At 59.2% G+C, this 26,295-nt stretch overlaps 3 protein-coding genes across 6 annotated transcripts; 1 reads left to right on the top strand and 2 right to left on the bottom strand.

Annotated features, from left to right (window-relative positions):
- Positions 1-38: 38 nt before the first annotated feature.
- Positions 39-10,612, bottom strand: RAB25 (RAB25, member RAS oncogene family). Of its 3 annotated transcripts, XM_027699191.1 has the most exons (8): positions 10,359-10,612; positions 9,196-9,391; positions 8,872-9,065; positions 8,643-8,723; positions 2,467-2,662; positions 2,199-2,392; positions 2,032-2,112; positions 39-1,785 (listed from the first exon to the last, which is right to left on the bottom strand). In XM_027699191.1, the coding sequence occupies exons 1-8, from the start codon at positions 10,396-10,398 to the stop codon at positions 1,646-1,648; spliced, it is 1,122 nt and encodes a 373-aa protein (XP_027554992.1). In that variant the 5' UTR covers positions 10,399-10,612; the 3' UTR covers positions 39-1,645. The 3 variants fall into 3 exon arrangements, with proteins under 3 accessions (XP_027554992.1, XP_027554993.1, XP_027554994.1); XM_027699192.1 differs by lacking the exons at positions 8,643-8,723; positions 8,872-9,065; positions 9,196-9,391; positions 10,359-10,612 and adding an exon at positions 6,395-6,480; XM_027699193.1 differs by lacking the exons at positions 39-1,785; positions 2,032-2,112; positions 2,199-2,392; positions 2,467-2,662 and adding an exon at positions 7,540-7,862 and having other exon boundaries at positions 10,359-10,604.
- A 571-nt stretch (positions 10,613-11,183) lies between these two features.
- Positions 11,184-13,461, bottom strand: LAMTOR2 (late endosomal/lysosomal adaptor, MAPK and MTOR activator 2). Its single transcript, XM_027699196.1, has 4 exons — positions 13,341-13,461; positions 11,881-12,043; positions 11,688-11,777; positions 11,184-11,400 (listed from the first exon to the last, which is right to left on the bottom strand). The coding sequence occupies exons 1-4, from the start codon at positions 13,406-13,408 to the stop codon at positions 11,344-11,346; spliced, it is 378 nt and encodes a 125-aa protein (XP_027554997.1). The 5' UTR covers positions 13,409-13,461; the 3' UTR covers positions 11,184-11,343.
- A 391-nt stretch (positions 13,462-13,852) lies between these two features.
- Positions 13,853-25,176, top strand: UBQLN4 (ubiquilin 4). Of its 2 annotated transcripts, XM_027699189.1 has the most exons (11): positions 13,853-14,024; positions 15,927-16,078; positions 18,014-18,219; positions 18,537-18,799; positions 19,993-20,151; positions 20,824-21,049; positions 21,423-21,562; positions 22,007-22,090; positions 22,699-22,814; positions 23,397-23,574; positions 23,982-25,176. In XM_027699189.1, the coding sequence occupies exons 1-11, from the start codon at positions 13,875-13,877 to the stop codon at positions 24,132-24,134; spliced, it is 1,827 nt and encodes a 608-aa protein (XP_027554990.1). In that variant the 5' UTR covers positions 13,853-13,874; the 3' UTR covers positions 24,135-25,176. The 2 variants fall into 2 exon arrangements, with proteins under 2 accessions (XP_027554990.1, XP_027554991.1); XM_027699190.1 differs by lacking the exon at positions 22,007-22,090.
- Positions 25,177-26,295: the final 1,119 nt, after the last annotated feature.

Genomic DNA, 26,295 nt, shown 5'->3' with positions numbered 1-26,295 from the left:
TGGGGACAGCCCCCAGCTGTGATCAGACCCAGGATGCAGCCAAGGATGGGTCTGGCTGGCTCAGGGATGAGGCTGTCTCTGGGATGGAGAAGTGCTGCGGTGCAGGGACACCCCATGCAGGGGTGGCTGGAGCCAAGGTTAAGATGCTGCTGCCATGGCTGGGCTGTTGGTTGGATAAAAGGGGCAACCCAGACCCAGTTGGGGCCGACATCCACATAGTGCAGCTGCTCCCATGCCCACTTTGTGCCCTTCAACAGGGCCCCTGTGCTGGCAGCATGATCCAACCTGCCCCTCTGAGCCTGAATTCCAAGCTCTCCTCTCCAGCCTCCGAGGAGGGCACCCCCTTGCCCAGGTTACAGTCACACCTTCCTCCCTACCCTCCTCCTCCTCACCCTTCATTGCTAGGGAATGCTGCCCAGCTGCCCCGTGTGGGGCTGGCACCGCTCCTGCCTCAAGGAACTGCCCTGGCAGAGAGAGAAAGAGTCTCAATAGCAGCTTTATTTGGGGATTTTGCCTCAATTCCTGTTTCATCGGCAAATTGCACCCCAAGGTGAGTGGCTGGCCCAGATCCTGCCGACACAGTCAAGCGAGATGGGGTGATGGGAGGCAGCCACGGAGAGACAGAGACCCCCAGCACTGGTTCAGTGGGGACAGGCTCTCCCACTTGCACCAGTCCTGATTGATACCTGCCAATGACCCCTGACAGGGGTTGGGCCCAGCCCAGTCTGTCCCAGCACCTTGGGAGGTGCCCACCCTGGGGGGTGGCTGCTGCCCTCCAGCCAGGGGACAGGGCCACTCACACCCTGCAGGTGCAGCAGATGCTCCATCCAATGGCACCATGTCCCCAGGCTGGGCCACGAGGGCACCGGCCACCAGTGGCAAACACTGGAGTGGGGCAGGGTCAACCCGTGCCAGGGGCTCCTGAGAGCCAGAGCTAAGGGGTCCCCAGTGCTGGCACTGGCCCCCACACGGGGAGCTGTGTGGAGGGACCATGTGCTTGCCCTCAGCACCCCATCCCTGCCCTCACCCTCGGCCCCCCAAAGCCCTGGCCCCCCAGTCCCTGCTCCCATCTCTTTCCATGGAAGAGTCACAGCTCTTCCCTTTGCTGGGGCCATGCCTCGAGGGGGTCACAGCATGAAAACAGTGTCATCCCCACCCCAATGTCCCCAGCAGCACCCAGGGGCACTCCCAGCCCTCGGTGCCACAGGGGCAGGGCTGGGTGCAACTGGCCATGTTGCTGCTCCTTTCACTGGGCGGGAGGAAGGTGCACCCTGTGTCCCCCTCCCCGCGGGGCTGCACCCAGGGCGTCACCAAACAGGGACTCATCGTGTTCAGGCTTGTTCAGTGCCACCCAGCCACTCTGTGACTGTGCCTGCAGGGCTAGAGGGAGCAGGGACACAGGGAATGGCATGTCCCCAATCATGGGGAGAGAGGGGAGACACCCTGATGCTTTGCCTCCCCCCCTATTTTTGTAGGTCCTACATAAACACAGGGAGAGCAGCGCACAGGCAGCGTGAGGTTGCAGACAAAAGCAGCTGCCAGCCTGCCCGGCTTGGGGGGCTGTGGGGGGCAGAGGCAGAGGGTGGGACAGTGATGCCACCACGTGCTGGGTGGTGGACAGTCGCGGTGGGGGCAGTCCAGGGGCTCAGATGTTCTGGCAGCAGGGGGTCTGGCGGCCCTCCTGCTGCGTGGGCAGCACCCGGATGGGCTCAATGGTGGTGCTGGGGCCGAACTCTGACTCGGGCTGCCCAGTGATCTGCCTCTGGGACACGATGCGGTAGATCTCTGCCAGCAGAGAGAGGAAGGGAAGAGAAAAAGCAATTCTTTAAGTACATATGTCAGTGGGGGACCTGCCCCCTCTCCGAACACACAGCTCCAGGGGTACAAATGCAAACATTTGCCCATCCAGGGAGAAGGATTCCACCCCAAATCACACCTGGCACAGACAGGGTCCCCAGGAGGATCCTGGGAGGACACAATGTCCAAAGCCATCGCTAACCCTGCGCCCTCCCTTTCCTGGTTGCCCCTTACCTGAGAGGATGTTGTGGAAAGCCGTCTCCACATTGGTGGAGTCCAGAGCAGATGTCTCAAGGAAGGACAGCCCATTCTTCTCTGCAAGGAGAGGGCGAGCTCAGATGGGTTCTGTGAGCTTCAGCCAGATGGGGTGGGATGGGATTGGACAGGATGGGGGAAGATACCTGCAAAGCTCCTGGCCTCGTCGGTGGGCACTGCCCGCAGGTGCCGCAGGTCACTCTTGTTGCCCACCAGCATGATGACAATGTTGGCGTCAGCGTGGTCCTGCAGCTCCTTCAGCCAGCGCTCGGCGTTCTCGTACGTCAGGTACTTGGCGATGTCGTAGACAAGCAGAGCTCCCACCGCCCCCCGGTAGTACCTGGGGGACAGCGAGGGGACGGGGTCACAGCGGGGCCCCAGGCGAGGGCACAGGTGGGGAGCAAGGGAACTCACGCTGAGGTGATGGCGCGGTACCGCTCCTGCCCGGCCGTGTCCCAGATCTGCGCCTTCACCGTCTTGTTGTCCACCTGGATGCTCCTCGTGGCAAATTCCACCCCGATGGTGCTCTTGCTCTCCAGGTTGAACTCGTTGCGGGTGAAGCGTGACAGCAGGTTGCTCTTCCCCACCCCAGAGTCCCCAATGAGCACAACTGGGGGGAGCACAAGCACAGCGTCAGCTCCCCTGGACACCAGGAAAGCCACCCATCCCACAGCCCAGCAGGGACAGGGATCTCCCCATCTGCCCCCACCCCAGACCCCACCTCTATCTCCTCCAGGAAAAGCTGCTGGGTGAGGGGCGAAGCAGAGCAGGATCAGCCTCCTCCACTCCTCCTGGTGGCATCACTGCTGCCTATAAATACCCCTCAAGAAAATTCCTGCCATCAATGGGAAGTTGCCAGGGGTTTCTGTCCCAGCCCAGGGGACAGAACGGTGTCGCATGCACTAATGTACCCAAAGGGGGCAGAAAACCAGGGCCAGGACCTGTGCAGGAACAGCCAGGCCAGAGGCCAAGCAGAGCTGGGGCTCCTCCTTCCAACCCTCTGTGGCCTCCCACCCTGAGGGCACACAGGAGGACTTAAAGACACAGTCTGAAAGGAAGCATCATCCTCCTCCTCCTCCTCCTCCTCCTCTGCTGCTGGTCCAGCCCATGAGCCGGTAAGTGCCTGGGTGTGGGTTAAGTGCATTTTCTGCCTGTCCCAGATCTGGCTGGTTCCGGTAAAACCTGGTGCAACAGGCTCTGGGGAGCTTTATCACGTGCCTCCCCTGTCAAGTTTGTTGAGTTTATGACTCAACAGGTTTTCATTTTTATTTTTTTTAATTTATTTTTAATTCCCTCACTGCCAAGCCTGTTCATTCCCCGGGTGCACTCAGACACTTCACTTTGCCCACCCTGTGGGACACTTCTCCCCACCATGGTCAGACAACAGCTGAGGTCATGACCATCCAGTGACCACGATGGGGAGGACATCAGAGCAGCAGCACCAGCAAGGGATCACCAGGATGCCGCACACTGCAGGAGCTACAGCAAGGCACAGCTACACTCAGCCAAGGCTCAGCAGACACCATTCTCCAAGGATGTTGCTCCATGTCCTGGATAACCCCTGCCCACCAGCTCCAGCCCGTTGACATGGCTCTCTTGCATGGACTGGGGTGCAGAACCTTCAACAATGCAGCCACTCCCTTGCCAAAACCCTCGGTGAAGGGCAGCCAGCAAACAGTTTGGCTGCAGGAAGCCCAACAGCACATGGAGCAGGTCCCTGGGGTCACCAAGGACAGCTGGAAAGCACCTGAGCCTCACTGGCAATCACCGTGTCAGGACAGCCAGTGGCAGAGGGAAGGGCAGCTCCTCCACAGCAGCACAGAATGCTTTGGGTGGATGGGACTTTAAAGCCCATCTTGTCCCACCCCCCGCCATGGGCAGGGACATCTTCCCCTAGAGCAAGTTGCTTCAAGCCCCATCCAACCCGACCTTGGACACTTCCAGGGATGGGGCAGCCACAACTTCTCTGGGCAACCTGTGCCAGGGCCTCACCACCCTCACAGGGAAGAATTTCTTCCCAATATCCCATCTAACCCTGCCCTCTGGCAGTGGGAAGACATTTCCCCCTTTTCCTGTCACTCCAGGTCCTTGTCCCAAGTCCTTCTCCAGCTCTCTTGATGCTCCTTTAGGCACTGGAAGGGGCTCTAAGGTCTCCCTGGAGCCTTCTCTTCTCCAGGTGAACACCTCCAGCTCTCCCAGCCTGTCTCCAGAGCAGAGGGGCTCCAGCCCTTGGAGCAGCTCCATGGGCTTGTCTGGACTCACTCCAGCAGCTCCACATCCTTCCTGTGCTGGGGCCCCAGGGCTGGAGGCAGCTCTGCAGGGGGGCAGAATCCCTGCCTTGCCCTGCTGCCCATGCTGGGGGATGTGCCCAGGACAGCATTGGCAACTCAGCTGCTGCCCACTGCATGGAGGTCTGGGAGGACTGTGACAGTCTGCAATACCCTGGACCAGCCGACAGGAAAATGCAGGCCAGTGATAAGCCAGGCTCGTTAACGCTTCCTGAGCATCGAAGCTTTGATCTGGGCTCAGTCCTTAACCAAAGGGAAGTTGCTGCTTCCCCAGCTAAACTCCCAACTGCAACTCCTGAGCTGCAACCCCCATCCTGGCAGTGCCGTGCTCCATGGCAAGCTCCAGAGGGCTTTGGACCACACCATGGATGCAGGGAAGGGGTGGGTGGGCAGGGCCCTGCTGCCTCCAGGGGAAATGTGTTGAGCCTCAGCCCCCTGAGCCTGAAGGGCGTGAGGGGCTGGAGCAGCAAAAGCATTTGACACACTCCATCCTCGTCGCCTTCAAACACACATCCTGCGAGCACCAGTGAACATCCTCAGCACACCGTGTCCCACTGCAGGGGAGGGGATGGAAACAGCCTGTACCTCCACACAGGGCCCCGAGGAGGGCTCCCAGAAGCAGCCATGCCCAGAGCTGTGCCTCATCCACCCTGAGCCCCTCCAGCAGCATCAGGGCCTTCCCACAAGCACAGCCGGAATGAGCACAGTGCTTCACAACAGCTGATGCTCCTGTCTCAGTGAAAGCTGGAATTACACTGCTTTCCAGCTGTGATCATGTCCCTTCTCTCAGGGGAGAAGTTGAGCTGTTGTAGCCCAGGAGCACTGGCCCAGCTCCATGGCCCTGGACACAGGGAATGGATAGGCACAGGAGGACCATGTGCTGGAGCCCCCTCAGAGCTGTTCTGCTGGCACAGCACCGGCCAGGAAGTGCAGGACACAGCAGCTGGGGGAGCTCCTGCCTGGGTGCCTCGCTCAAGGCACCACCCAGCATCAGAGTTTCCCCCTCACCAGGTCCCAGAATAACTCCAGGGAGGAGGATTTTCCTGGGCAGAGGCCAGGGGAGGTGTGTGAGGAGCCAGGGGCTACCAGCATGTCGCTGGCTGGAATTACATCGTGTCGGTGGCTGGAATTACTCGGGGCCTTTCGGGCAGGGCTGTGTGGGCAGGGTGACTCACGGCCGCCCGCCGGTGAGCTCACGCCCCAGATTTTATGGCTCAGGAGGTTGTGGCGTTGCTAAGATGTCCCCTGGCTTTGCCAGCACCCGCTCTGGGTGTCCCCTTGCTTCTCCAGCACCTGCTCCAGCCACAGCAGATGGTAGGGAAGCCTGCCATACACACGGATGGGGATGCTCCACAGGGGTGCTGGGCTCCCACAGCCAGGAATGCCAACACTGTGTCTCCAAGGGCCAGTCCCTGTCCCCCCGTGCACATTGGAGGTGTCCCACCAGGACCAGCACCAGGAAGGACAACCCCAGATCCCAGGATCCTACCCCTCCACCAATGCTGGGGGTTGGCACAGCTTTCCCTCCTGGGGTTTCTCACCCAGCCCCCAGACATGCTCCCCCCAACCAGCCCGGCAGAGGAGAGCACTCAGAGGTGCTCAGGGCCAGCACAGCACCCACAGAGCCCCGCAGAGCCCCACAGACCAGCCTCGCCCACCGCCCCCAGGGACCAGCACCCTGCCACAGCCACGGCCACCCCTCCCAGGACACTGCACTCAGGCGAGGGCTCCAGCCTCCTCCCGCAGCAGTAACGAGCTGCTGTAATTAGCACTGGGACCACAAACCATCAGCCCAGCTCTAAGCGAACCCTCAGACCATGGCAGCATTTCAACCCCAGTCCTCCGGTACCCACCCCCTGCTCAGCAGAGGGAAATGTCACAACAAGCCTACATGCTGGTCCCAGCACTGGGAACTGGGTGTTATATCCCAGTACAAGCCCTAGCTTCCAGCCCCATCCCAAGGGTGCTGCATGGAGCCAGCCCCGCCAGCAGGAGGCTGAGACCGGCACAGCTCACTGCAGGCATGGCCAGCACAGCACAGGCAGGAGACCCACCTTTGAAGAGATAATCGTACTCATCGTCCTTGCCCCGCATCTCGCCCGGCACCACAGCCCCACTCCCACTGGGCCAACTGGGATTTCCGGGCCTTGTCCAGCCCTGGCAGGGGCTGTCCCGTGCCACCCATTGGTGGCCACAGCCCTTCCTGCTCCACACCCATTGGCAGCTGGGGCTGCCCGTCACAGCCCAGGTGTGCTCACCTGGGACAGGTAAGGGGGGGCAGGGATCTGCACGGCAGCAGGTACAGGCCACCACCTGTGTTTGCCACTGACAGGGACGGTGACGGCCACACGCTCCATGCAGAGCCGTGGCTGGGACAGGGACCTGGGCAGGGCACGGCTGGCACGGTGCAAAGGGAAAGTGAGCGAAGGAATTTCCGAGGGGTTTCAGATGACTGGCGGAGGCTGCAGCATCGTTTGGACTGATGAAGTCCAAATGGGGGATGTGGACTGGTAAAGGCTGCCTGGGGAGGGGCTGCAGGGGGAGCATGGCTTTGGGGTGGGAGGGAGCACAGAGGAACCATGGCATCGGGGTGGGAGGGGGCACAGGGGGGCCATGGCATCCAGCTGTGCTGCTTTGGAGGCCGCTGTGTCCAGCACGTTTTGAAGGTGGGGACCCAGGGAGTCGACCACAAACATGCAGGAATTCCAGCTCAGCAAACCTGCATTTCACAAGTCCTTTAATGATTGCGTCACCCCTGCTCTGGACACAGAGCTGTTCCTGGCCCCGTGGCACCGGGCCCAGCACCGAGTCCTGTCCCACCATGCAGACAGCAGGGACCTTCACTTGGTCCTGCTGTCACACTTGGCCCATGTCTGGGGTGGGACAAAAGCGAGCCAAGGGCTGAGTGCTGCCACTCACTCCTTAGGGCTTGGCTCAACTCCAGAGCAGTCCCTGGCAGGATGGACACCTGTGGGTCAGACACATCCCCAGTGTGTGGCACAGGAGCAACTCCAGGGCCAAAGGGGCTCCTGTTGCTGGCATGACCCCGGCCAGAACCTCCTGGCTCCTTCCCCAGCAGTGCCTTGGAGGTATCCCAGTTCTCTGTCCCACGGGTCCAGAGGGACTGGGACAGTGCATGATGGTGGTGATACTAATCAGGGCCCAGCAAAAACACAACAGAGAGAGAAGAGCTCCTGGCACAGGTGCTTCTCACCATTTATGGCAGAATTTGGCCCCTGTCCAGGCTGCTGGTCCCCACTGCACCAGGACGGGGGTGGCACCACAGGCAGCACAGCCTGTGCTGGCAGCCAGAGGCAGACCCAGCTCTATGCCACTGGCATGTCCTGGGATTGTGGGGTTCCCTGGGGGCTTCCCAGGGTGCCCGGCCGGCTCAGAGGGCCACACAGCACGGGCGCCTCTCTGCCTGTGCTGGGGCCGTGCTTGCAGGGCTCTCGCTGGCAAGTGACACTGTGTTGCTTTGGCTGCTCCTCTGCTTCTGTTTCTGCACTTTGTGGAAGATCTCTGCAAAAGAAGAGGTGCTGGGGGGGTCTGTGTGTCAGCCCAGGCCCCTGGGGAAGCAGGGACAGCCTCAAGCCTGCAGCCCCTGCTGTTCGCCCATGGCTCTCCTTCCCCTCTACGTGGCAGAGGGGTGATTTGAGGGGTGACAAAGGAGCAGCTCTGCCAGGTTGCATCCCTGTGGCACCAGGGGAACACCCTGTGCTTAGGCAATTTCCTCTTGCCCAACCTGGGATTAGTGGTTCGCCCTGCGCCGGGGCTGGCAGCTCCCTGGGCCAGGCTGGCTCAGCAGAGCCCAGCACAGCATGGCACAGCACAGCATGGCACAGCACAGCATGGCTTGGCATGGCACAGGACATCTGGCTGCCTTGGTGCTGCTGGCTGCCGTTCCTGGAGAGCTGCTCCTGCATAAGCCAAGAATCACCCCCCTCCATCCCTATCCCCAGGTCCCCATGGCCAGTTCAGCAGGGTGCTGGAGACGTTGAGTCAGGAGCCAAGACAACAGGAAAGGGACTGGAGATTATGGGGGAGAAGGAGCCCCTGGGGCTTTGGGAATGCCCAGGGGCCATGAGAACAAAGCCGTGGGTGTGGGGAGAGAAACGCCCAGCACCAAAGGCTGGAAACCAAACCAGCCAGAAAGCCAAGACCGAAACCAGCCCCAAAGAGCTCAGGTGGGGCAGGGCAGAGGAGAGAAGCTCTGCACATCCTTTGCCCAGCACTGCGTCCCCGAGAATGGACCCTGCAATGGCCCAGGACCCTACTGCACCACGGCAGCAGTGCTCATACCCTTCAGGATGGTCTCGAACGCCTGCTCAACGTTGGTGGAGTCCAGTGCCGACGTCTCCACAAATAGCAGCCCTTTGTTGTCTGCAAGGAGAGGAGTCCCTGAGACAATGCAGACCCCAGAAAGGGCACGGCTCCATTCTGGAGCCCCTTTAGAGATGTTCAGGTGCCTGCATTGGTGCAGGGGGGGTTCCCAAGCCCCCAGCCCCTGTGGCGGGGTGCCAGCCTGTACCTGCAAACATTTTTGCCTCCTCCATGGGCACCTCCCGAGCCTGTGCGAGGTCAGTCTTGTTCCCCACCAGCATGACGACAATGCTGGCCTCGGCATGGTCATAGAGCTCCTTCAGCCAGCGATCCACCACATCATACGTCTGGTGCTTGGTGATGTCAAACACGACCAGGGCGCCCACGGCCCCCCGGTAATACCTATGGCAGAACCCCACCGTCACCCCACACTCCGGACATCCCCCTCAGCACCTCACCCATAGGGCTCAAGTATGAGGGCATCACCCCCCAGGTCCCAGAGGAGCCCGGATTTCGGGCATCCCATCCTTACGCTGATGTGATGGCGCGGTACCGCTCCAGCCCGGCAGTGTCCCAGATCTGAGCCTTCACCACAGCATCTCCCACGAGGATTGTGCGGGTGGAGAACTCCACGCCGATGGTGGTGCGGCTGTCGTGGTTGAACTCGTTGCGGGTGAAGCGGGAGAGCAGGTTGGTTTTGCCCACCCCGGACTCCCCAATGAGGACGACTGTGGGAGGAAGGAGAAATCCCACTGGACTGCCCCGCTACTGGCATTGGCTGCATGGGCATCACTCATTGCCCAGTGACCCCAGACCGGGCACAGAGGCTGGGCAGGTGTGTGGACTTAACATCTGGTGTGTTTGCTCCTTCAGCAAACTGGGGTCTGTCCCTGTGCCATGAGCTCTCAGCCCCTTGAGTGTGGCTGAGCCACCTCAGCGCAGCCCAGCCATGCTTCCCATCTGCTGGTGCAGTCCCAGAGCTGTTCATAAGGGTCACAGCTACCAGGCTCTGGGCAGCAGGAGCAGGGCGAGGATGCTGGTGAGCCCTGGGTCACCCTGTTGCAGTGGGCACCCAGGATGGGTGACACACCAGAGCCTGTCCGTCTCTGCTTGCCAAAGGGGAGCTCTGAGCCCCTGTGGGCTCTGGCCAGTAGCACCCAGCAGACACACAGGATGCCAGGGCCCTGTGTCTGAGGAGCTCAGGCTGGAAGGTGTGAGGCTGTGCCCGTTTCTCCAGCCTAGGTTTGACCCCCATGTCCTCTGCATGTGCCACCGCCCTGGTCACCACAGCAGAATGACTTTTCAACACCTGCTGCTCATGGGGGTTATGGGCTCACACTGCATTTATGTCTCACATGCTCAACCCCAGCTGTCACAGCCCCTACACCTCACACTAGCACTTCACCCAGCACCCCACCTGAAGCCTTGAGTTGTGTGGATCTCCCCATGACTCCGTGGATCCAGATATTGCTTGTCAGCCCTGGCCTCCCTGCTGTCAGCTGGGGACACAGGCAAGGCCGGTGCCTGCTCCCCAACTCCCTGACCCTTTGCAGCTCCCAGAGCCCATCACAGCTGCACGGACAGTCAACAACGTCCCGGTTCAGGACACAGCAGCCCCGGGAGAAGCCACCCCAGTTCCCTCCCCGTAGCCCCTGGCCTCCTGCTCCGGGGGCTCACACTGAGTGCAGGACTCACCCTTGAAGACAAAGTTATAATCCTCCTCGGCGCTGCCCATGTCGCCCCGGCTGCCGCCCGCCTTCGCGGGGCCACCGCTGGGTTTCCTCCTTCCCGCTGCCAAGCCTCGAGCAGACGGCGGGGCGGGCCGAGCTCCCGGAGGCGCCGAGGGAGGAGACGGAGCGGGCAAAGGTTCCTCTCCGTCGGGGAGCGGGTGGGAGAAGCGAGGGGGGTCCCGGGGGGCGCGAAGGGTGGCGGCAGTGGCGGCGGGGCCGGCCGGGCTGGCAGCGCAGCGCGGCCCTTCACTCGAGGGGTGGGACCGGGTGTCGCAGCGCAGGTTGGGCAGGTAGTGTCACCCCTGGGACCGTCACGGGGTGGCCGGAGGAGGAGCCGGGGCCTGATCCTGCTGAGCGCGGGGCAGGCTGGGGCAGCGAGGGCAGCGTGAACGGGATGGTCAACAAGGGCAGTGAGGGGTGCGAGGGCAGCGTGGGCAGAGAAGGGCAGTGTGGGCAGCGAGGGCAGTCGTGGCAGAAACAGAGCCCCCCCTCCCCAGCCCAGCTCCTGCCGGCTCTGAACGTTCCCTCGCCTCTGCTGCCATCGTGTGAAAGTCGGGAAAACTGGGACGGGAAGGAGCCCCCACTACCCCCGAGAGGCCGGGCAGGGCTGTCGGGGGGCTCGGCTTTCTTGTACCTATCCCCCTTGACACCAGCCCTGTTTTTCCCTTGGGTGTCTGTTCACTGCAGACCAACAGGAGCCCCAAAACGCTGCCCAGGCCCCCCTGGCCCGGGGATCCCACCGAGATGCTTTACCCCACCAGCTCCCCCTTTTATTCACAACAGACACAAGCATCAGACACATTTTTATTACCCCCAGCTTTTGTGCTCCCCCCACCTTATTTTTAAGGCCACACCAGAGCTCTGGGATGCCCACGGGGCCGCTCACCCTCCACCCACGTCAGTGATGGTGTCAAAGCCTGGCAGCAGCTCAGAGCCCTCCACTGCCCTGCTCAGGATGCGGCCACCTGTGTGAGTGGCTCCTCCAGGTACTGCACCAGCGCCTGCGCCTGCAAGCAGAGAGCAGTGTGAGCCGTGCCCACAGGGGTTTTGCCACTTTTGTGCCCACTGCCCACGTGCTTATTGTAATTTATATTTCAGTTTACAGCCTTAAAAAGGTGTGGTGTGGTGCCTGGGTGGGCATGGAGGACAGAGGAGCCTCTGCAAGGAGGAAAGAGGCATCCCAGGCATGGCAGCTTCCTCCATTCCTCCCATTCCCATCCTCAACAGCTCCTTCCCACACCACAGCAGGGACTCAGCCCTGCGGCCCCCCAGATTCCCTCCCCACCACCATTACCTTGGCCTTCAGCATCCCAAATCCCACTGTTTCCTTGGCATACATGCAGAGCAGCAGGTTTGCCACCCGTGTGATGGCCACTCGCCCCTCCTGCCCAGGGAGAAACAGCATCTGTCACATCCCAGCTCGGCCTGGACCATGGGCAGGGTCCCAGCACCCCAGGGAGGGGAGGGCAGCCCCCAGCCCCACGTACCATGCAGTCCATGAGGATGAATTTGAGGTTGTCCTCATTGAATGCCTGGTGCCCATTCTTGTCGTAGGCCACCCAGATGTTGCTGGCGATGGCCGCAGTGACCCTGGCATCGGTGTCCCCGTAGCCAGAGTAGGCCAGCAAGGACCCCTCATTGTTCAAGAGCCTGGAAACGACATGGGGGGGTGAACTGGTGCCTCTAAACCCAGTGGGGCATCAGACCCCACTGCAGTGCCAGGGGCAGAGTGAAGCCCTGCCCAGTCCCGAGTGCTGCTCCCTGGACACCCCCACTTTGCAGGGATTTGGGCAGGGGGTGGGGGAGCTTCAAAGCCAGGAAGCTCTTGGGTGGCCCCAGGCCCAAGCAGGGCTTGGGTGGCTGCATCTGTTGAAGCAGTGGGACCTGTTGCAGAGCAGGCACGAGCCTGGTGGGCAAACCCTGGCCACTCTGCACGGCCCTGGCACAGTGCACAGGGATCACAACACTGCACACCCGTGTCACACACGGCCCCAGCACTGCCCATAGCCCAGCACCATGCAGGGTGTGTGGGCCCAGCCCCACACATACCCCTGGCGGGGCCCTTCGCCCTCCTGGGCCAGGACAGGGAGCATCCCTGGGCAAGGGCAGGGACAGGCAGCACCCCAGGCAGGGACAGGAGCAGGAGCAGGGAGCATCCCTGGGAAAGGGACTGGAGCAGGGGCTGGGGGCAGGAGCAAGGGCAAGCAGCATCCCTGGGCAGGGCCTGGGAGCATCCCCAGGGGAGGAGCAGGGGGCAGGGACAGGGGACAGGGCAGGAACAGGGGCAGGGGAAGGAGCAAGGGCAGGCAGCATCCCCAGGCTGGGGAGGCATCTCTGGGCAGGGGAAGCAGCCTTCCCAGGGCAGGGCTGGGGCAGAGGCTGGGGCAGGAGCAAGGGAAGGCAGTATCCCTGGGCAGGAGCAAGGGCAGGGACAGGGGCTGGGGCAGGCAGCATACCTGGGCAGGGACTGTGAGCATCCCCAAGGCAGGGGCATGGGGTGGGGGCAGGGACAGGGGATGGGGTAGCAGCAAGGGCAGGTAGAGCATCCCCTGGGGCAGGGGTAAGCAGCATTCCCAGGGCAGGGCTGGGGCAGGAGCAGGAGCAAGGGCAAGCAGCATCCCTGGGCAGGGCCTGGGAACATCCCCAGGGCAGGGACAGGAGCAGGGGTAGGGGCAGGGAATGGGGCAGAAGCAAGGGCAGGGGCAGGGACAAGGGCAGGTAGCATCCTCGGGGCAGGGCCAGCATCCCCCGGGGCAGGGCCAAGCAGTATTCCCAGGGCAGGGCGAGGGTAGGGGCTGGGTGCATCCCCCGGGGCAGGAGCAGGAACAAGGGAAGGCAGCACCCCCGGGCAGGGGCGGCATCCCCCCTTCGCACCGCCCGCCCGGCGCCCGCCGCAGCCCCCGGGCGGGGAGAAGCCGCCCCGCTCCCGCAGAGCCCCCGCACTCACAGCGTGCTCTGGACGCCGCCGGTGTTGGCCTGGCTGAGCACCTGCGTCAGGGCCTTGGGCCGCAGCATGGCCGCCCCGGCTGCGCGGGCGGGGCCGACGCGGGGCCGGCGCGGGGCCGCGCCGCGCCCGGAGCATCCCGGGGACTGTAGTTCCCGGCCGGGTCCGGACCCCCAGAAGGGCCTCGGCAGCCGGAGGGGACACGGCGCGGGCGTGGGACCGCGGTGACACCGCGGGGATGCGGGATGGAGCCGCGTACTCGGGGGGTCACTGGGGGCACCGGGGGTCCCCTGCGGGCAGCACCCCTTGTCCGCTTTGCCCCTGCCCGCTCTGCCCCTGTTCGTTCTGCCCCTCCCCGCTCTGCCCGTGCTCGCTCTGCCCCCTCACCCCTTTCGTCCCCCCTTTGCCCCCCGAGCCGCCCACCCCTGGCCCTCCGGGACGCCGGGGGGCGCTGTCGCGGGACGCGGGGAGGGGGCCGGGGCGGCGCTCCCTGGTCTCTGTGGTGGCGGCGGCCCGGGCTGGCGGCGGGCGGCGAAGATGGCGGAGCCGAGCGGCGGCGGCGGCCCCGGGCCCGGGCCCGGCGGGGAGGGCCAGGCGGGGCCCGGCGGGGCGCTCATCCGCGTCACCGTGAAGACCCCCAAGGACAAGGAGGAGATCGCCATTGCGGACGGCGCCTCCGTGCGCGAGGTGAGGGCGGGGGCGGCCGGAGGGGGCGGAGGGGCCTGGCGGGGGCGTGAGGGGCGGGGGGGGGGCTGGGCCGGGGGGGGTTCACGGGGCCGGGGAGCGGGGTGAGGGGTTTTTGGAGAGAGAGCTGAGGTTGGTGATGGGGAGGACTTTCGGGGGGACGTGAGGAGCAGGGGAAGGGGAGCTTTGGCTGGGGGGGGCGTCCGATGGGGCTCTCGGGGACGGGTCAGAGCTGGAGGGGCGGCGGGGGGGTCCTGGGGGCAACCCGGGCCTTTGGGCCTTGTTGGAGCCAGGCTGGGAGGGAGCCGGGAGACCGGGGGAGGGCGGGTGCTGAGGGGCTTTAGGAGAGGACAGTCCCGGGCGGGGGGAGTTGGTCCGGGGTGGGAGGCACCCGTGGGAGGGGTCGTGGATGTCGAAACCACGTTTGTTGCGGCCGCGTGAGGGGTGTGTGAGGGCTCGGAGCGCGGCTTTTGGGGGGGTGGCGGCTGTGGGAGGGGTGTGAAGGACGGGGTGGGGTCTGGGGGCTCGGCCCGTGGGCTGGGCAGCGGGGGAGTGGGAGGGGAGGAGTTCCCTGAGCGGGGCGGGAAGGGTTTTGGGATTGTGGGCAGAGCCGGCTGGGTGCGTGGGGAGCTGCAGGGGGGGAAAGGTGGGAGTCGTGGGGTGGGTCTGGACCCCCCTGGAGGCGGAACCCCGAGGCGAGGGGAGAGGAGCCGGGCAGGTGTTTGGGGCCAGGGTTGGATGGAGAAGAAGAAAAGGAGCATCAGCCCTTCCAGGGGTGGGCTGGGGGGGTTCTGCTCCTGCTAGGGAGCAGGAGGGGGCTGGGATTGGCAAAGGCTGGGATTGGCAAGGGCTGGCTCCGAGGCTGGCCCCAGTGCCGTGGAAGTGGCAGTGCCCACTGGGATAAGGTGTCATTGGCACAGCCAGGGCTGGCGGCGTGCGTCGGTCGGGCACAGGGCATGAGGTCGGCTGTGAAGGACCTGGCAGGAATCTCTGGGCAGCAGGTCACAGTGTGGGCACGGGCTGCGCACATGTGGCCCTCCTGCTCCTTCCTCTGTCAGGTCCAGGGAGCCCGTGGCTACAGGGGGTGTGGAGTGAGGGCTCTGTGCAAGGGTGGGACACGGAGCTGTGCAGGGAAGGCACAGAGCTGTGGGGCCAGGGTGACCTTTGGCCAGGGCTGTGCTCTCCCCAGCCTTGTTTTTAGGGTTCTGGTGTGAAGGCTGTGAGCTCTGGGGCAGACATGTGCTTTGCACTCTGTGCTGGCCTTCCCCTCTGAATTCCCTGTGATTTGTGACTTCCAAGTGCAAGGCTTTGTTTCCTCCAAACCAATTTGGGAATGCCCTGGCGGGGCCAGCAGTGACAGCGGTGTTGGCAGGTGTTAATCCCAGCACACCACACAGTAAGGAAGAGATGCCCGTGCTCTGTGGCGTGCTCACAGGGAATTTGGTTGCAGAAATAGGCATTGGAGAAGACCTAGTTTATTTCCATTGGCTGATAAAGGATTGTTCCCTTTTCCATAGAGCTCTGTCCTGTATTGAATCAGAGTTGGGATTTCCTTAGGAAAAAAGCTCAAATGAGCAGAGACAAAACCACTTCAGTCATTCAGAATAAATGGGGTGTTTGGGTTAGGCCTGAGACACACTTGGTCTGGCTTTGGAAGCCTTCAGCTCTTCCCGAGGGAATGGCTGTGTTCTTTCCAAGATTTATTCCATGTTTTGTGAGTGCAGAGCTTGTCTTTGCTTTGTTTTGGTTTTCCTAAACACCTCAGACATCCTCAGCAACTGGTGCCTGAGTGGGCTCCGAGGGCCTGTCACTCCCTTGTGCTGTTCCCAGAGTGGATCTGGTCCCTGGAGCTTTACATTTCTGGTCTTGGTCCTTTGCCTGAAAAATGCTCTGTTTGTTTTCCAGTTCAAAGAAGAGATTTCCAGGCGGTTTAAAGCCAAACAGGATCAGCTGGTTCTGATCTTTGCTGGGAAGATCCTGAAGGATGGAGACACATTGAATCAACACGGGATCAAAGATGGGCTGACTGTGCACTTGGTCATTAAGACTCCGCAGAAGTAAGAGTTTGGTCTGGGGGGCTGAGGGCAAATGAGGGCTGGGAATAGCTGATGGTGAGGTTCCTGACGAGCTTTCCCAGGCTCTCCCTGCCTGTAATGGGGTTTGTCACCCACCTGTGTCCTTTAACATGAGTTTTGTGTGTGTGGCTTCATGTATTTTGAGCCTTTAGAATTCACTAATCTTGGAAGAAGCCATCGGGACTTGATACTGGTTCTAACAAAGTCAAGTTGCTGATAACAAATTACTTTCTCAGTGAATTTGTGTCGCTGTAGAAGCCAGCACACAAGTTTTTCTGTCATCTCCTGCCATGTACTCTGCTCTAAGCACAGTGGGTGCTCCACCTCAAGAGTGTGTGGAGGTTCAGGCTGTGTGACCATGTGCACGGAGCAGTGTGGGAGTCTTTAGGGCTGCCTCTGCCTTGGGCTCCCGCCATGGTGTGTCTGGGCTCCTGGGAAGCTCCAGGGTGGCATCTCTGTGCAGTTCTGCCGTCTCCTGGGAGAGCGGCATTAATCAAAATGGTTATTTTGCCCTGTTTTTTTTTTCCCCACCTGTTATTTACAAAGACAGGGATGTGTATTGTCAGGTCCTGCAGGAGCCTCTCCCTGGGTTCTGCCTCTCCAGGTAGCTGAAAAGCCTGATGCTCTTCTTCCACTGTCTCCACAGCAAATGTTGTACTGGTGAACCATTTCAAAGGGTGAATCAGAGCTGTCCTGAGCTGCTCATTTTTCTCCTGCCAATAGTCCTAGATACATTACAGTCTCTCCCTGTGCTCGTAGAAGCCAAATGCCCTTTCTCCAGCTTCCTTCTTCCTTTTTTGTTCAGCTTCCCATTAACTTTGTTTCCCCACTCTCTGCCTCTCTCAGTGGCTGCTGGTTTTCAGCAGCAGTTGGGTGAGTCTGGACAGTGGACAGGGACCTTTGGGATTGATCTTACAAGTGCTAGAATAAGAGTGAAAAAGGAAAGGGAGTTAGAGAAAAGGAATAATTCTTGGTTTGGAAAAGAAGAAGAGAAATAATTGTTCTTATTTTCAGAGGTATAATAGCATTATTTGAGGCAAGTAAAGTGAATTTTGTGGTCTAAATTCATGTGAAAGCTCTTCAGCACTAGTCCAGGACTCACTGTTGTGACTGCAGAGGCTTCAGAGAATCTTTAAATGTTCTGTTTCAAATTCCTGTAACACTCCTGAGGAGGAACTGTGGTGACAAGGTACTGAACTGGGTTGGTGTACTTAGCAAAGCTGACGTCCAGCACCTACTGCGCAGTGGCCTATGGCACAGTGGCTGCGTGGGTGTGTTAAAATAAGCTCCAGACAACTTGTGTTGGATGCAGGAGTCTTGCATGAAGGTACAGCCAGTGGCAGAGCTGGGAATTCGGAGCCAAACTGGCCATAGCTTTGTGGGACAGGTGCTGCTGCCTCATGCCTCAGTCTCCTTCTCTGTAGAATAATGCTGGTACTTCTTTTTGCCCCAGGAGCACTGATAGGAATATTTAGAAGTGCAGAGTCTCGTTTACCCCTTGTACCAGCCCTGCTGTAACCTCCTGTGGTTTCTGTGGGAGCAGCAGGAGGATTTTCCTATTTGGAGCAAACTCATTGCTCAAGGATATGGCTGAGGTAAATAGTTCAGTGGGATTCAAGGAAGAGCTGGATACAACTCAGGGTAAGACCTGTCCAACTGCTCTGTATGGGCGAGGACAACATGACAGGGGCTGCAATGCATCAGGATGGGAGGCAGAATCCAGCAGATGGGAGGCATCTGGGAGCACAGCTGGGATCCTGCAGGCAGGGTTGGGATAGGAGCTGGGGCTGGATCCTGCAGGGGTGACCGGTGTGCTGGGAGCTTGGTCAGCGTGGGCTGCATGTCCCGTGTCCCCACAAAGGACTCTGCTCGCCCTTCCCCAGCCCCAGGAATTTTACACCCTCTGATCCTTTGCAGGGTCCAAGATTCAACATCTGCTGCTTCTGCCCCCAATGCTGCTTCTGCCCCCACTGCAACCCCCTCTTCTCCTGCTGCCCCATCTCAGCCCTCCACATCCAGCAGTGCCGGTCCGGACACAGGGAGTGGCAGCAGACGGAGCAGCGGGTCGGGGACCATGGGAGGTCCTGCAGACGGAGGCCCCAACAGTGCTACATCCATTCTCTGTAAGTGGGGGCTGTGAGAATGAAGGATTTCCTGGGATTAGGAGTCAGGGTTCTTGACCCCCGTTGTTGTCTCTGCTCACTGTGGGCTTTGCATGAGTCACTCCCGTAGCAAACCTCAGTGTCCCTGCTCAGTGTAATGCCACAGCCCTCAGTGAGGTGTGTTGTAGGGCTGTCCTCCCTCAGAGCTGGCTGCCATAGGAACGTGGGATACCCCTGGGTTTGTGGGGTGCAGTTCAGCTGATGTGCCTGTCCTCTTTTTGCAGCTGCCGACAGTTACTGACTCACGCCTCTCTCCCCGTGTGTTGTTCCCCCTCCAGCTGGTTTCGGTGGCATCACTGGGCTGGGCAATCTTGGGATGGGCTCTGCCAACTTCATGGAGCTCCAGCAGCAAATGCAGCGGCAGCTGATGTCCAACCCAGAGATGCTTTCCCAGATCATGGAGAATCCCTTGGTGCAGAACATGATGTCTAACCCTGACCTCATGAGGCAGATGATCATGGCCAATCCCCAGATGCAGCAGCTCATGGAACGAAATCCAGAGATAAGCCACATGCTGAATAACCCGGAGCTCATGAGGCAGGTGAGTCACACCAGGGCCTCGGTAAAGACCGTTCAGGAGAGTCTTTGTGGACCAGCTTTAGTGTCTGCTCTGCCGAGGGGGAGTGGGAATGCCAGAACAGTGGTTTTTGGAGATCTCTTCCTTCCTGCTGTGAGCTCTCCACAAACAGATGGTGGTCTTGAGTTATGTGAATACTGATTACACAACCCACATCCTTGCAAATCTTATCTCCCTTTCAGAGCTATTGAATCCATGGTGTGTTGGGAAAAAAAAGGATGCTGGGATTATCCTAGCATGCTGCCTACAAGACTGCTGTGTTCTGATTCAGGAATGGGAGTAAAAGCAGTGCTGGAGAAGTGAAGCTACTGCAAAAGCTCTTGGTTTCTCTCTAGTTCTCTTGACAGACAAAGTACAGAGCCCTGAGCTGTACAGTCAGTGTTTCACTACCTGTATCAGTGGGGAGCACTAGTGTAGGCTGGGGTCCCAGAGGGCTCTGATTTTTCCCAGAACAGAGAGGACCTGTTCCCTAGAGGACTGGGTAGAGGGAAGCCTAAGGGTTGAGTGAGAAGTTGAGGGTGTTAATAGCCCTTGACAGGACTCTGCTGTTTCCTGGGAAGGCTTGTCAGGAGGGTTGTGCTGAATGGGCCTAGTTTCCATCTGCTTCTCGGTTATTCTGCTTTCAACTCTGTCGGCCATACATGAAATTCCAGAGCTGCAGGACTGAGTTGTGAATAATCCGTACGTAAGCAGATCCTCAAATGAGACCTGGATATTTCTTGTGCGGGAGAGACCCATCAGAAGTCTGGAGAAGGTGGAAGGATTCAGCCTTTTCCACCTTCCCAGCTGTTGAATGTAGTCTATCCAGTGTGAGTGGGAACATATGGGTGTTAGATGTTTGGATGTCCTGATACTGCTTAGAAACAAAACAGTCTCATCCAGCTGAACTGAGGGTGAGAAGGAAGAGAGGCTGAGCAAGGCTGGGGAGGAGCTGGGATCCCTGGGCTCTCTTTGCTTGGATAAATGATCTCTCTGCTCTCTGCCTGTGAAACGGGTTTAATTATCCTCTTTCTCCTGGGAGCTGAGATTTAACTCTTTCAGGGCTTGGCTGGGGGATCAGTAGAAAACTGCTGGGCTGCTGACCAGGTTCTTGATCCACCCTGGTCCTCCGTGGTGCACATGAGCCTGAGCTTTCCATCTTTTCTTCCTTCTCCCAGACGATGGAATTGGCTCGTAACCCTGCCATGATGCAGGAGATGATGCGGAACCAGGACCGTGCTTTGAGTAATCTCGAGAGCATTCCAGGAGGATACAACGCCCTGCGCCGGATGTACACGGACATCCAGGAGCCCATGTTCAGCGCAGCCAGGGAGCAGGTATTGGCTGCCTTCCTCTAAGTGGGCTGTAGTGTGGGAAGGGGGATCTTTCCCTGGCCCCCGTGCTGGTGGGGCAGCTTTTCTAGAGCGTGGCTGTTCGTGTCTCTCCAGTGCAGGCACTGGCCTGCAGTGCCTCTCGTTACATGGGTTGGGGTGTCGGAGCAGAGACTGCCCTGGCTCCTGCAGTCCCCCAGCAGGCTCGATGCCAGCCATAGCCCATGGGCAGGCCCCTGTCGCCTTGTTAGCACAGCCCTCTGCTCCCTGGATTAGCTGGAGCCTGACGCCTTTGGAGCAGAGCTGGCTCAGATCCAGCTGGCTGGGAGCGCAGGAGGAGGGAGCGGAGGTCTGGCTGCAGAGGGCTGTGCAGACACACTCCAGTCCAGCATTACCTACTGGTATGTCCGGGCGCTGGTTTTACAGAGGCGTTTTGAAGCCTTGCATTTAGGAGCCAAATCTGGAGGCTGTGGCCACTCCTGAGCCTGGTCTTTTTCTGAGCGAGGTGTGTTGTGGATTGCAGATTTCTCAGGAGGCGAATCATGGCACGTGTTTAGCATATTCTGGACTTGGCTGAATGTGATCGGCTGTTCCCTGGCTCGCTCGGTGCTGGGGTTGGTCTGACCTTCTCTGCTGGGACTAACTGATTCCGGCTGTTTCTTTTTTCTTTCTCCCTAGTTTGGCAACAATCCTTTCTCTTCCTTGACGGGGAATTCTGACAGCTCGAGCTCTCAGCCTTTGCGGACAGAGAACAGAGAGCCGTTGCCAAACCCCTGGAGCCCCACACCCCCTGCTTCCCAGAGCCAAGCACCCAGCAGCGAAGGGAGCACGGGCTCGGCAACCACCCAGAGCACCCCAACTGTATCCAATCCCTTCGGGCTGAACGCTGCCAGCATCGGTGCTGGTACGTGAGGGGGGAGCTGGAGGATGCTCCTGGCTGAACAGATCACCCAGGCTTCGTTGGGGGGCCAGTCCCTCTGGCATTAGAGCCCTGTCTGGAGCTGTTCTCCAGAGGAATGGTTCTAGCCCAGTGGCGAGCACAAATGGATTGTTCTGGTGTGCCTGTCGGAGGGTCCCTTTGGGAACTCTGCTGTCCCTGCACCCTCAAGAGCAGGAGACTGGCCAGCAGAGCACTGCCATGGTGTCCACAGTGGTGTTTGCTGCTGGCTGGGGGATGGAGTACAGGCAGTGCTGTTACCAGTCACATTGTATTTCGGGCATTGCAGCGGTGCTCAGGCTCATCAGGGGTCTTTTTTTGTCTTCCCTCCCCCTTACAGGCATGTTCAACAGCCCAGAGATGCAAGGACTCCTGCAGCAGATTTCTGAAAACCCTCAGCTGATGCAGAACATGATCTCTGCCCCTTACATGCGGAGCATGATGCAAACTCTTGCCCAGAACCCGGACTTTGCAGCACAGGTAAAAGTATTGCAGTCATCTGCTGTTGCCAGGCAGGCTGTGAGCACAGTGAGACCAGTCTGCTGTGGGGTCAGACTGGTTCCTCCTGCAGACACTGGAGCAGAGTGAATACACACAGTTTGGGTGTATTTCTCGATAGCCTGAAAGCAGCCCCAGCTCTGAGCCTTGTGTCTTAGCAGAGCTCCTGACACAAGAGGTGGCTTTCAGAGGGACATGGGAATGGCCCTTCTCTTTTCCCGTGGCCAAGTGGCCCCTGTTCAACACTGCTGTCAGGAACTGAGCTGTCCTATTTTGGTCCCTCTTAGCAGGGGAGCATGTTGAAAGCCCAGGGAGGGAGTCAGGGGCACGAATGACCTGTTCTTCATGGCTTAGTTGTGTAGGGTTTAACAGCCAGTCAGTGGCAGCAACCCTCTGACCCTACCTACGTGTGCTGTCTCTTGCTAGATCATGGTAAATGTCCCCCTCTTTGCTGGGAATCCACAGCTTCAAGAACAGCTCCGCCTTCAGCTCCCTGTCTTCTTGCAGCAGGTAAAAGGCCTCTGGCTGGCCCTGTGCTGCCCTCAGCCCCTGGCTCCAGAGCTTCTCCCCCCCACTGTGGGACAGGCAGGATCTCAGCTGCTTGGTCAAGTGCACTAGGAAGCATGTGGGCTTGGGGGGCTGGGCTGAGGAAGGAAAGAGGTTGCACAGGAGAGACAGAGAGGAAGAGCTTGGTTAGACAAGGCAGTCTGAATTAACTCATCGGAATTACTGAAAAGTGGACTCCAAATTACGCTCGTTAAGCTTCTTGGAACCCCTGTGCGGACAGTCTCCCACTGTGTTGAGTTTACAAAAATTACCACAGCTAATTGTGCTAGAGCAGCTGGTTCTCAGGTAAATTAGATTCCAAAGGCATGTGCCCCCAGTTCTAATCTGATTCACCCAGTTCATTTAGGAAACCTGATCTGAGCTCTGTGAGTGTCCCTGCAGATGAGCCCTGCGCTCTTGGAGCCTCGGAGGAGGATCCAAACGCGCGGGTCGGCGCTGGCCGCGGGCGAGAGGCACAGCTCGGTGCCTGCTCGGGTGTAGCAGTGCTGGATCTGGGGCTGCCCGAGCTCTCGCTGGTCGGTACCATGGTGTCTTTCTGCCTTGGTCCCCAGATGCAGAACCCAGACTCCTTGTCCATCCTCACCAACCCCCGCGCCATGCAGGCCCTGCTCCAGATCCAGCAGGGACTCCAGACGCTGCAGACGGAGGCCCCTGGACTAGTGCCAAGGTACGGAGCACTCCGGAGTGGGGTCGTGCAGGCAGAGCTGCTGTGCCTGGGACCAGCAGGCAGAACTGGCTGTCAGTTCACTGGGTAGATCTGCTTAGGGTGCTCTGTCATGGGGCAGTTGGGTGCGTGCCTGCAGGCCTCTCTGAGCCTGGCTAACTAGCACTTGCTCCTTGCTTGTGCTTCACTGGGAAGTCCTTGACCCTTTCTTTTTGGAGAAAAGGTTTGGAATGCACTTGGTCCCTCCCCCATCCTTTGTTTGCTGTATTCGGTGTGGACTGAGCTCAAGAGCTGTATCTCTGGAGAGAGATGGACAGTCACAAGGCTGGGTGGGTGTGCTGGGGCAGGCTGGGCTGCTGGCCCTCTGCTCACTGTCACTGTGTGTCATGCTCCATGTCAGCAGTTCCCTGCAGGCCTCTGTTGGCTCTGCTCACTCCCAGTGCCGTGTGTGACTGGGGCACGGACACAGCCGGTTCTGTTTCCAGAGCTGCCCCGTACTGGCCTGCTGGCTGCCCTGCTGCCCCGCTCCCAGGGGATGCCCAGAGCACCAGCGTGCCCCTGAGCGTGCCCTGCCTTCCTCTGCAGCCTCGGCTCCTTCGGCATGCCCCGAATGCCCCCGTCCTCCACAGGAGGAAGCACAATCCCAGAGAACCCTGTTCCCTCTGCTTCGACGCCGGCCAGTGCCTCTCCAGCCGGGGGTGGTAACCCCCAACAGCAGCTCATGCAGCAGATGATCCAGCTGCTGGCCGGAGGAAACTCTCAAGTACGTAATGCCCAGTGGCTCCTGGGACAGGCAGGGAGGTCTCCAGGGGGGTCCCCATCCCACCCCGCTCGGGGGATGTGGTTCCCAACAGTCTCTTGTGGCTGTGGTGCTTTAGGCCAGGTTTGGTGTAGGGGTCTGGCTGGTTCTTTGGGGTGTGGAACCCTTTGCAGAGATTTAAGCTTGCAGTGCTGGGGATCCTACTCCTCCCACCGCTGCCGCCGTCGGTACCGAGCCAGGACTGACTCTGGTGTGGCTGCTGTGCCACAGCCTGGGGGGACGTGGGAACTGTCCCCACACAAGCCTGAGGCTGAGCTCAGGGTCCCTGTGCAGCTGTGGCTGCCAGCCCTGCCCGTGCTGGGTGCTGTCTCTGCTCTCTGACTCCGAGGTCTCTGTCCTTTCCCTCCCAGGCGCAGAGCCCCGAAGTGCGATTCCAACAGCAGCTGGAGCAGCTGAATGCCATGGGCTTCATCAACCGTGAGGCCAATCTGCAGGCGCTTATTGCCACCGGCGGGGACATCAACGCAGCTATCGAGAGACTGCTGGGCTCCCAGCCTTCCTAAACTCTGTCCTGCTGCCCCACAGACGTCAGCACATGCATCCATACACATGCACAGGGGATCTTTCCGGAAAGCCCGCCATCATTTTCATATCTGACAGCTGTCCATGTATTTAAAACAAAAAGATACAGCTTAACCCCTGACCTTCCTACTAAGTTAAGATTTCATGTTGAAATGCTCTTTAACTGGCTTGTATGTGGATTCCAGTTCTCATCGTGGCCACAGAGACTTCAGATGTGTATTTTTTCCTAAATATGCCCTGTCTCAGACACTCTTCTCTCTCTCTCTAGATGGTAGAGGCGATACTTCTAGTTACTTACCTGAATGATTGTGTTTTGAGTAGCTTGATTTTAACTGTACATGATTCCCTCCCCTAGCCCTCCTTTCAGGCAAATATTTAAAAAATTGAGCCAAGTTTGGGGATTGGTTATTTCTCTCAGCATCTTATTGGGAATGGATCAAAAGAAAAATTGAAATTACCTGGAAATTTCTGATGTCATTTGTCTTAATGTTCCCTGGGATGAAACGAGCCGGTATCCCTCACTCACAGGTGCCTCTGATCTCCTGGTAAAGGGTTAATGGGTGCGAAAACTGCGTTTGAAGTGTGGTCTCTGTGCTCTTGGGGTGGTGTAACAGAGTCCAGGGGTCTGCAGGGACCAGGTGTGCTGTTCTTGAGCTTGAGTTGAAGGTGCTGTGCAGAGGAAGGTGTTTGGAAGGTGTGTTTCTGCCCAAGCAATGTGGTTCCTGAGCAGAGGTGTGACTCCTGTGCTCAGTGGGCTCATTTCTCCAAGTGTAAAATCTAAAAAGGAAATGGAAAATAGGTTAATGATCTTTTTCGCTTCACTGGAAAATGTTGAAGTTCATGTTCTTCCCAGTTTAGATCCATCCTCCACCCCCCCTCCATTCTGATGTGTTTGAATGTTCTGACTCTCTCCAAGAGACTCCCCAGGACCAGCAGGGTGGTATTTCCCAGGAGCCTCCATGGCTGTGTAATTTGCATACACCATTTTTATCAAAGGAAAATAAATGCGCACAACCATCTGTCTCCCTGCATCCCTGTCTCGTCCTTGCCTGCCTCGCCTCAGCTGGGGCATTCCCAGTTCCCCAGGATTAATCCCTGCTGTCCCCTGTGCTCACCTTGAGCAGGTAGCAGGGGTGTTGTGCTCCCTCCCCACCTGGCCCCTTCTGCTGCTTTCCCCTGTGGCAGGAAACGTTTCAGGCACTTCAGGAATGCTGCTGAAGCTTCCCAAACTCTGGCCCTAAATGTGCCTGTTTGAAAGCTTCCTTTCAATTAGAATTGGCAATTAGCAATTAGCAACCCTTGGAACTGCTGTGAGCTGGGAGTTAGTGCTATTTGGTACTTCTAAGTTTCTTTCAGTGTGGGAGGATTGGGCAGTGAGAGGGAACAGGAGGAGTCCCGGCGCTGCTTCCTGCATGCCTGTAAAACCTGCTGCACCCAGGGGTCCTGAGCTGGAGCTGGGCTCCATGGGTGCTTGTGTTGCTGAGAGTGTAGGTGGTGGTGGAGAAAACACGTGAGTGTGCGGGCTGGAAATGCTCCTGCCTGTGTGTGTGTATCCCAACTAGACTGGGATCCCTTGGAGGAGGATTTGGAAAGCAGTTTTAACCTCTTCTGGAGGCTGTGCACAGACCTGTGGATTCCTTTGTGCAACCCCTCCTCAGACATGGGAATTTTGCACAGAGCTGTGTAGGGATGGGAGCTGGAAGGGTTGGAGCTCTTCCCAAATGTCGCTGATGAGCCCCTGAAATGGGCTCCTGGAAAGGCTTGAGATCCTTGTGATCTCTTGGATGTCCCTTGCTGGCATTAAGGTCTCTGTCCCTGCACATGCCAGCGCTTGCTCCTGGGAGGATGGATGGGGCAAGCAGGGAAGGGAGGGAGCAAAGGGAGACATACCCTCGTAGGGTGTGTGAACCTCTGAGGAGCAAAACTAGTCCCAACCCTGTTGTGTTTGGCCAGGCAGAAACAGTCCTTCCACCCCCCTCAGTGTCAGCAAAGTGTGACCCAGTGGTGTCAGCGTGACACAGTGGTGTCAGTCACCCCAGTGCAAGGGGATCTGCTGTGAGGGATCCGCCCGTGCATGAGGGATCTGTGCGTGTGTGAGGGATCTGTGTGTGTGAGGGGGTTTGTGTCTGAACAGGGACTTTG

The sequence above is a fragment of the Neopelma chrysocephalum genome, unplaced genomic scaffold (assembly GCF_003984885.1).
Source record: "Neopelma chrysocephalum unplaced genomic scaffold, ASM398488v2 Primary Assembly neopelma1_137, whole genome shotgun sequence".
NCBI lineage: Eukaryota > Metazoa > Chordata > Aves > Passeriformes > Pipridae > Neopelma > Neopelma chrysocephalum.
This window is presented reverse-complemented; position numbering and strand designations above follow the sequence as displayed.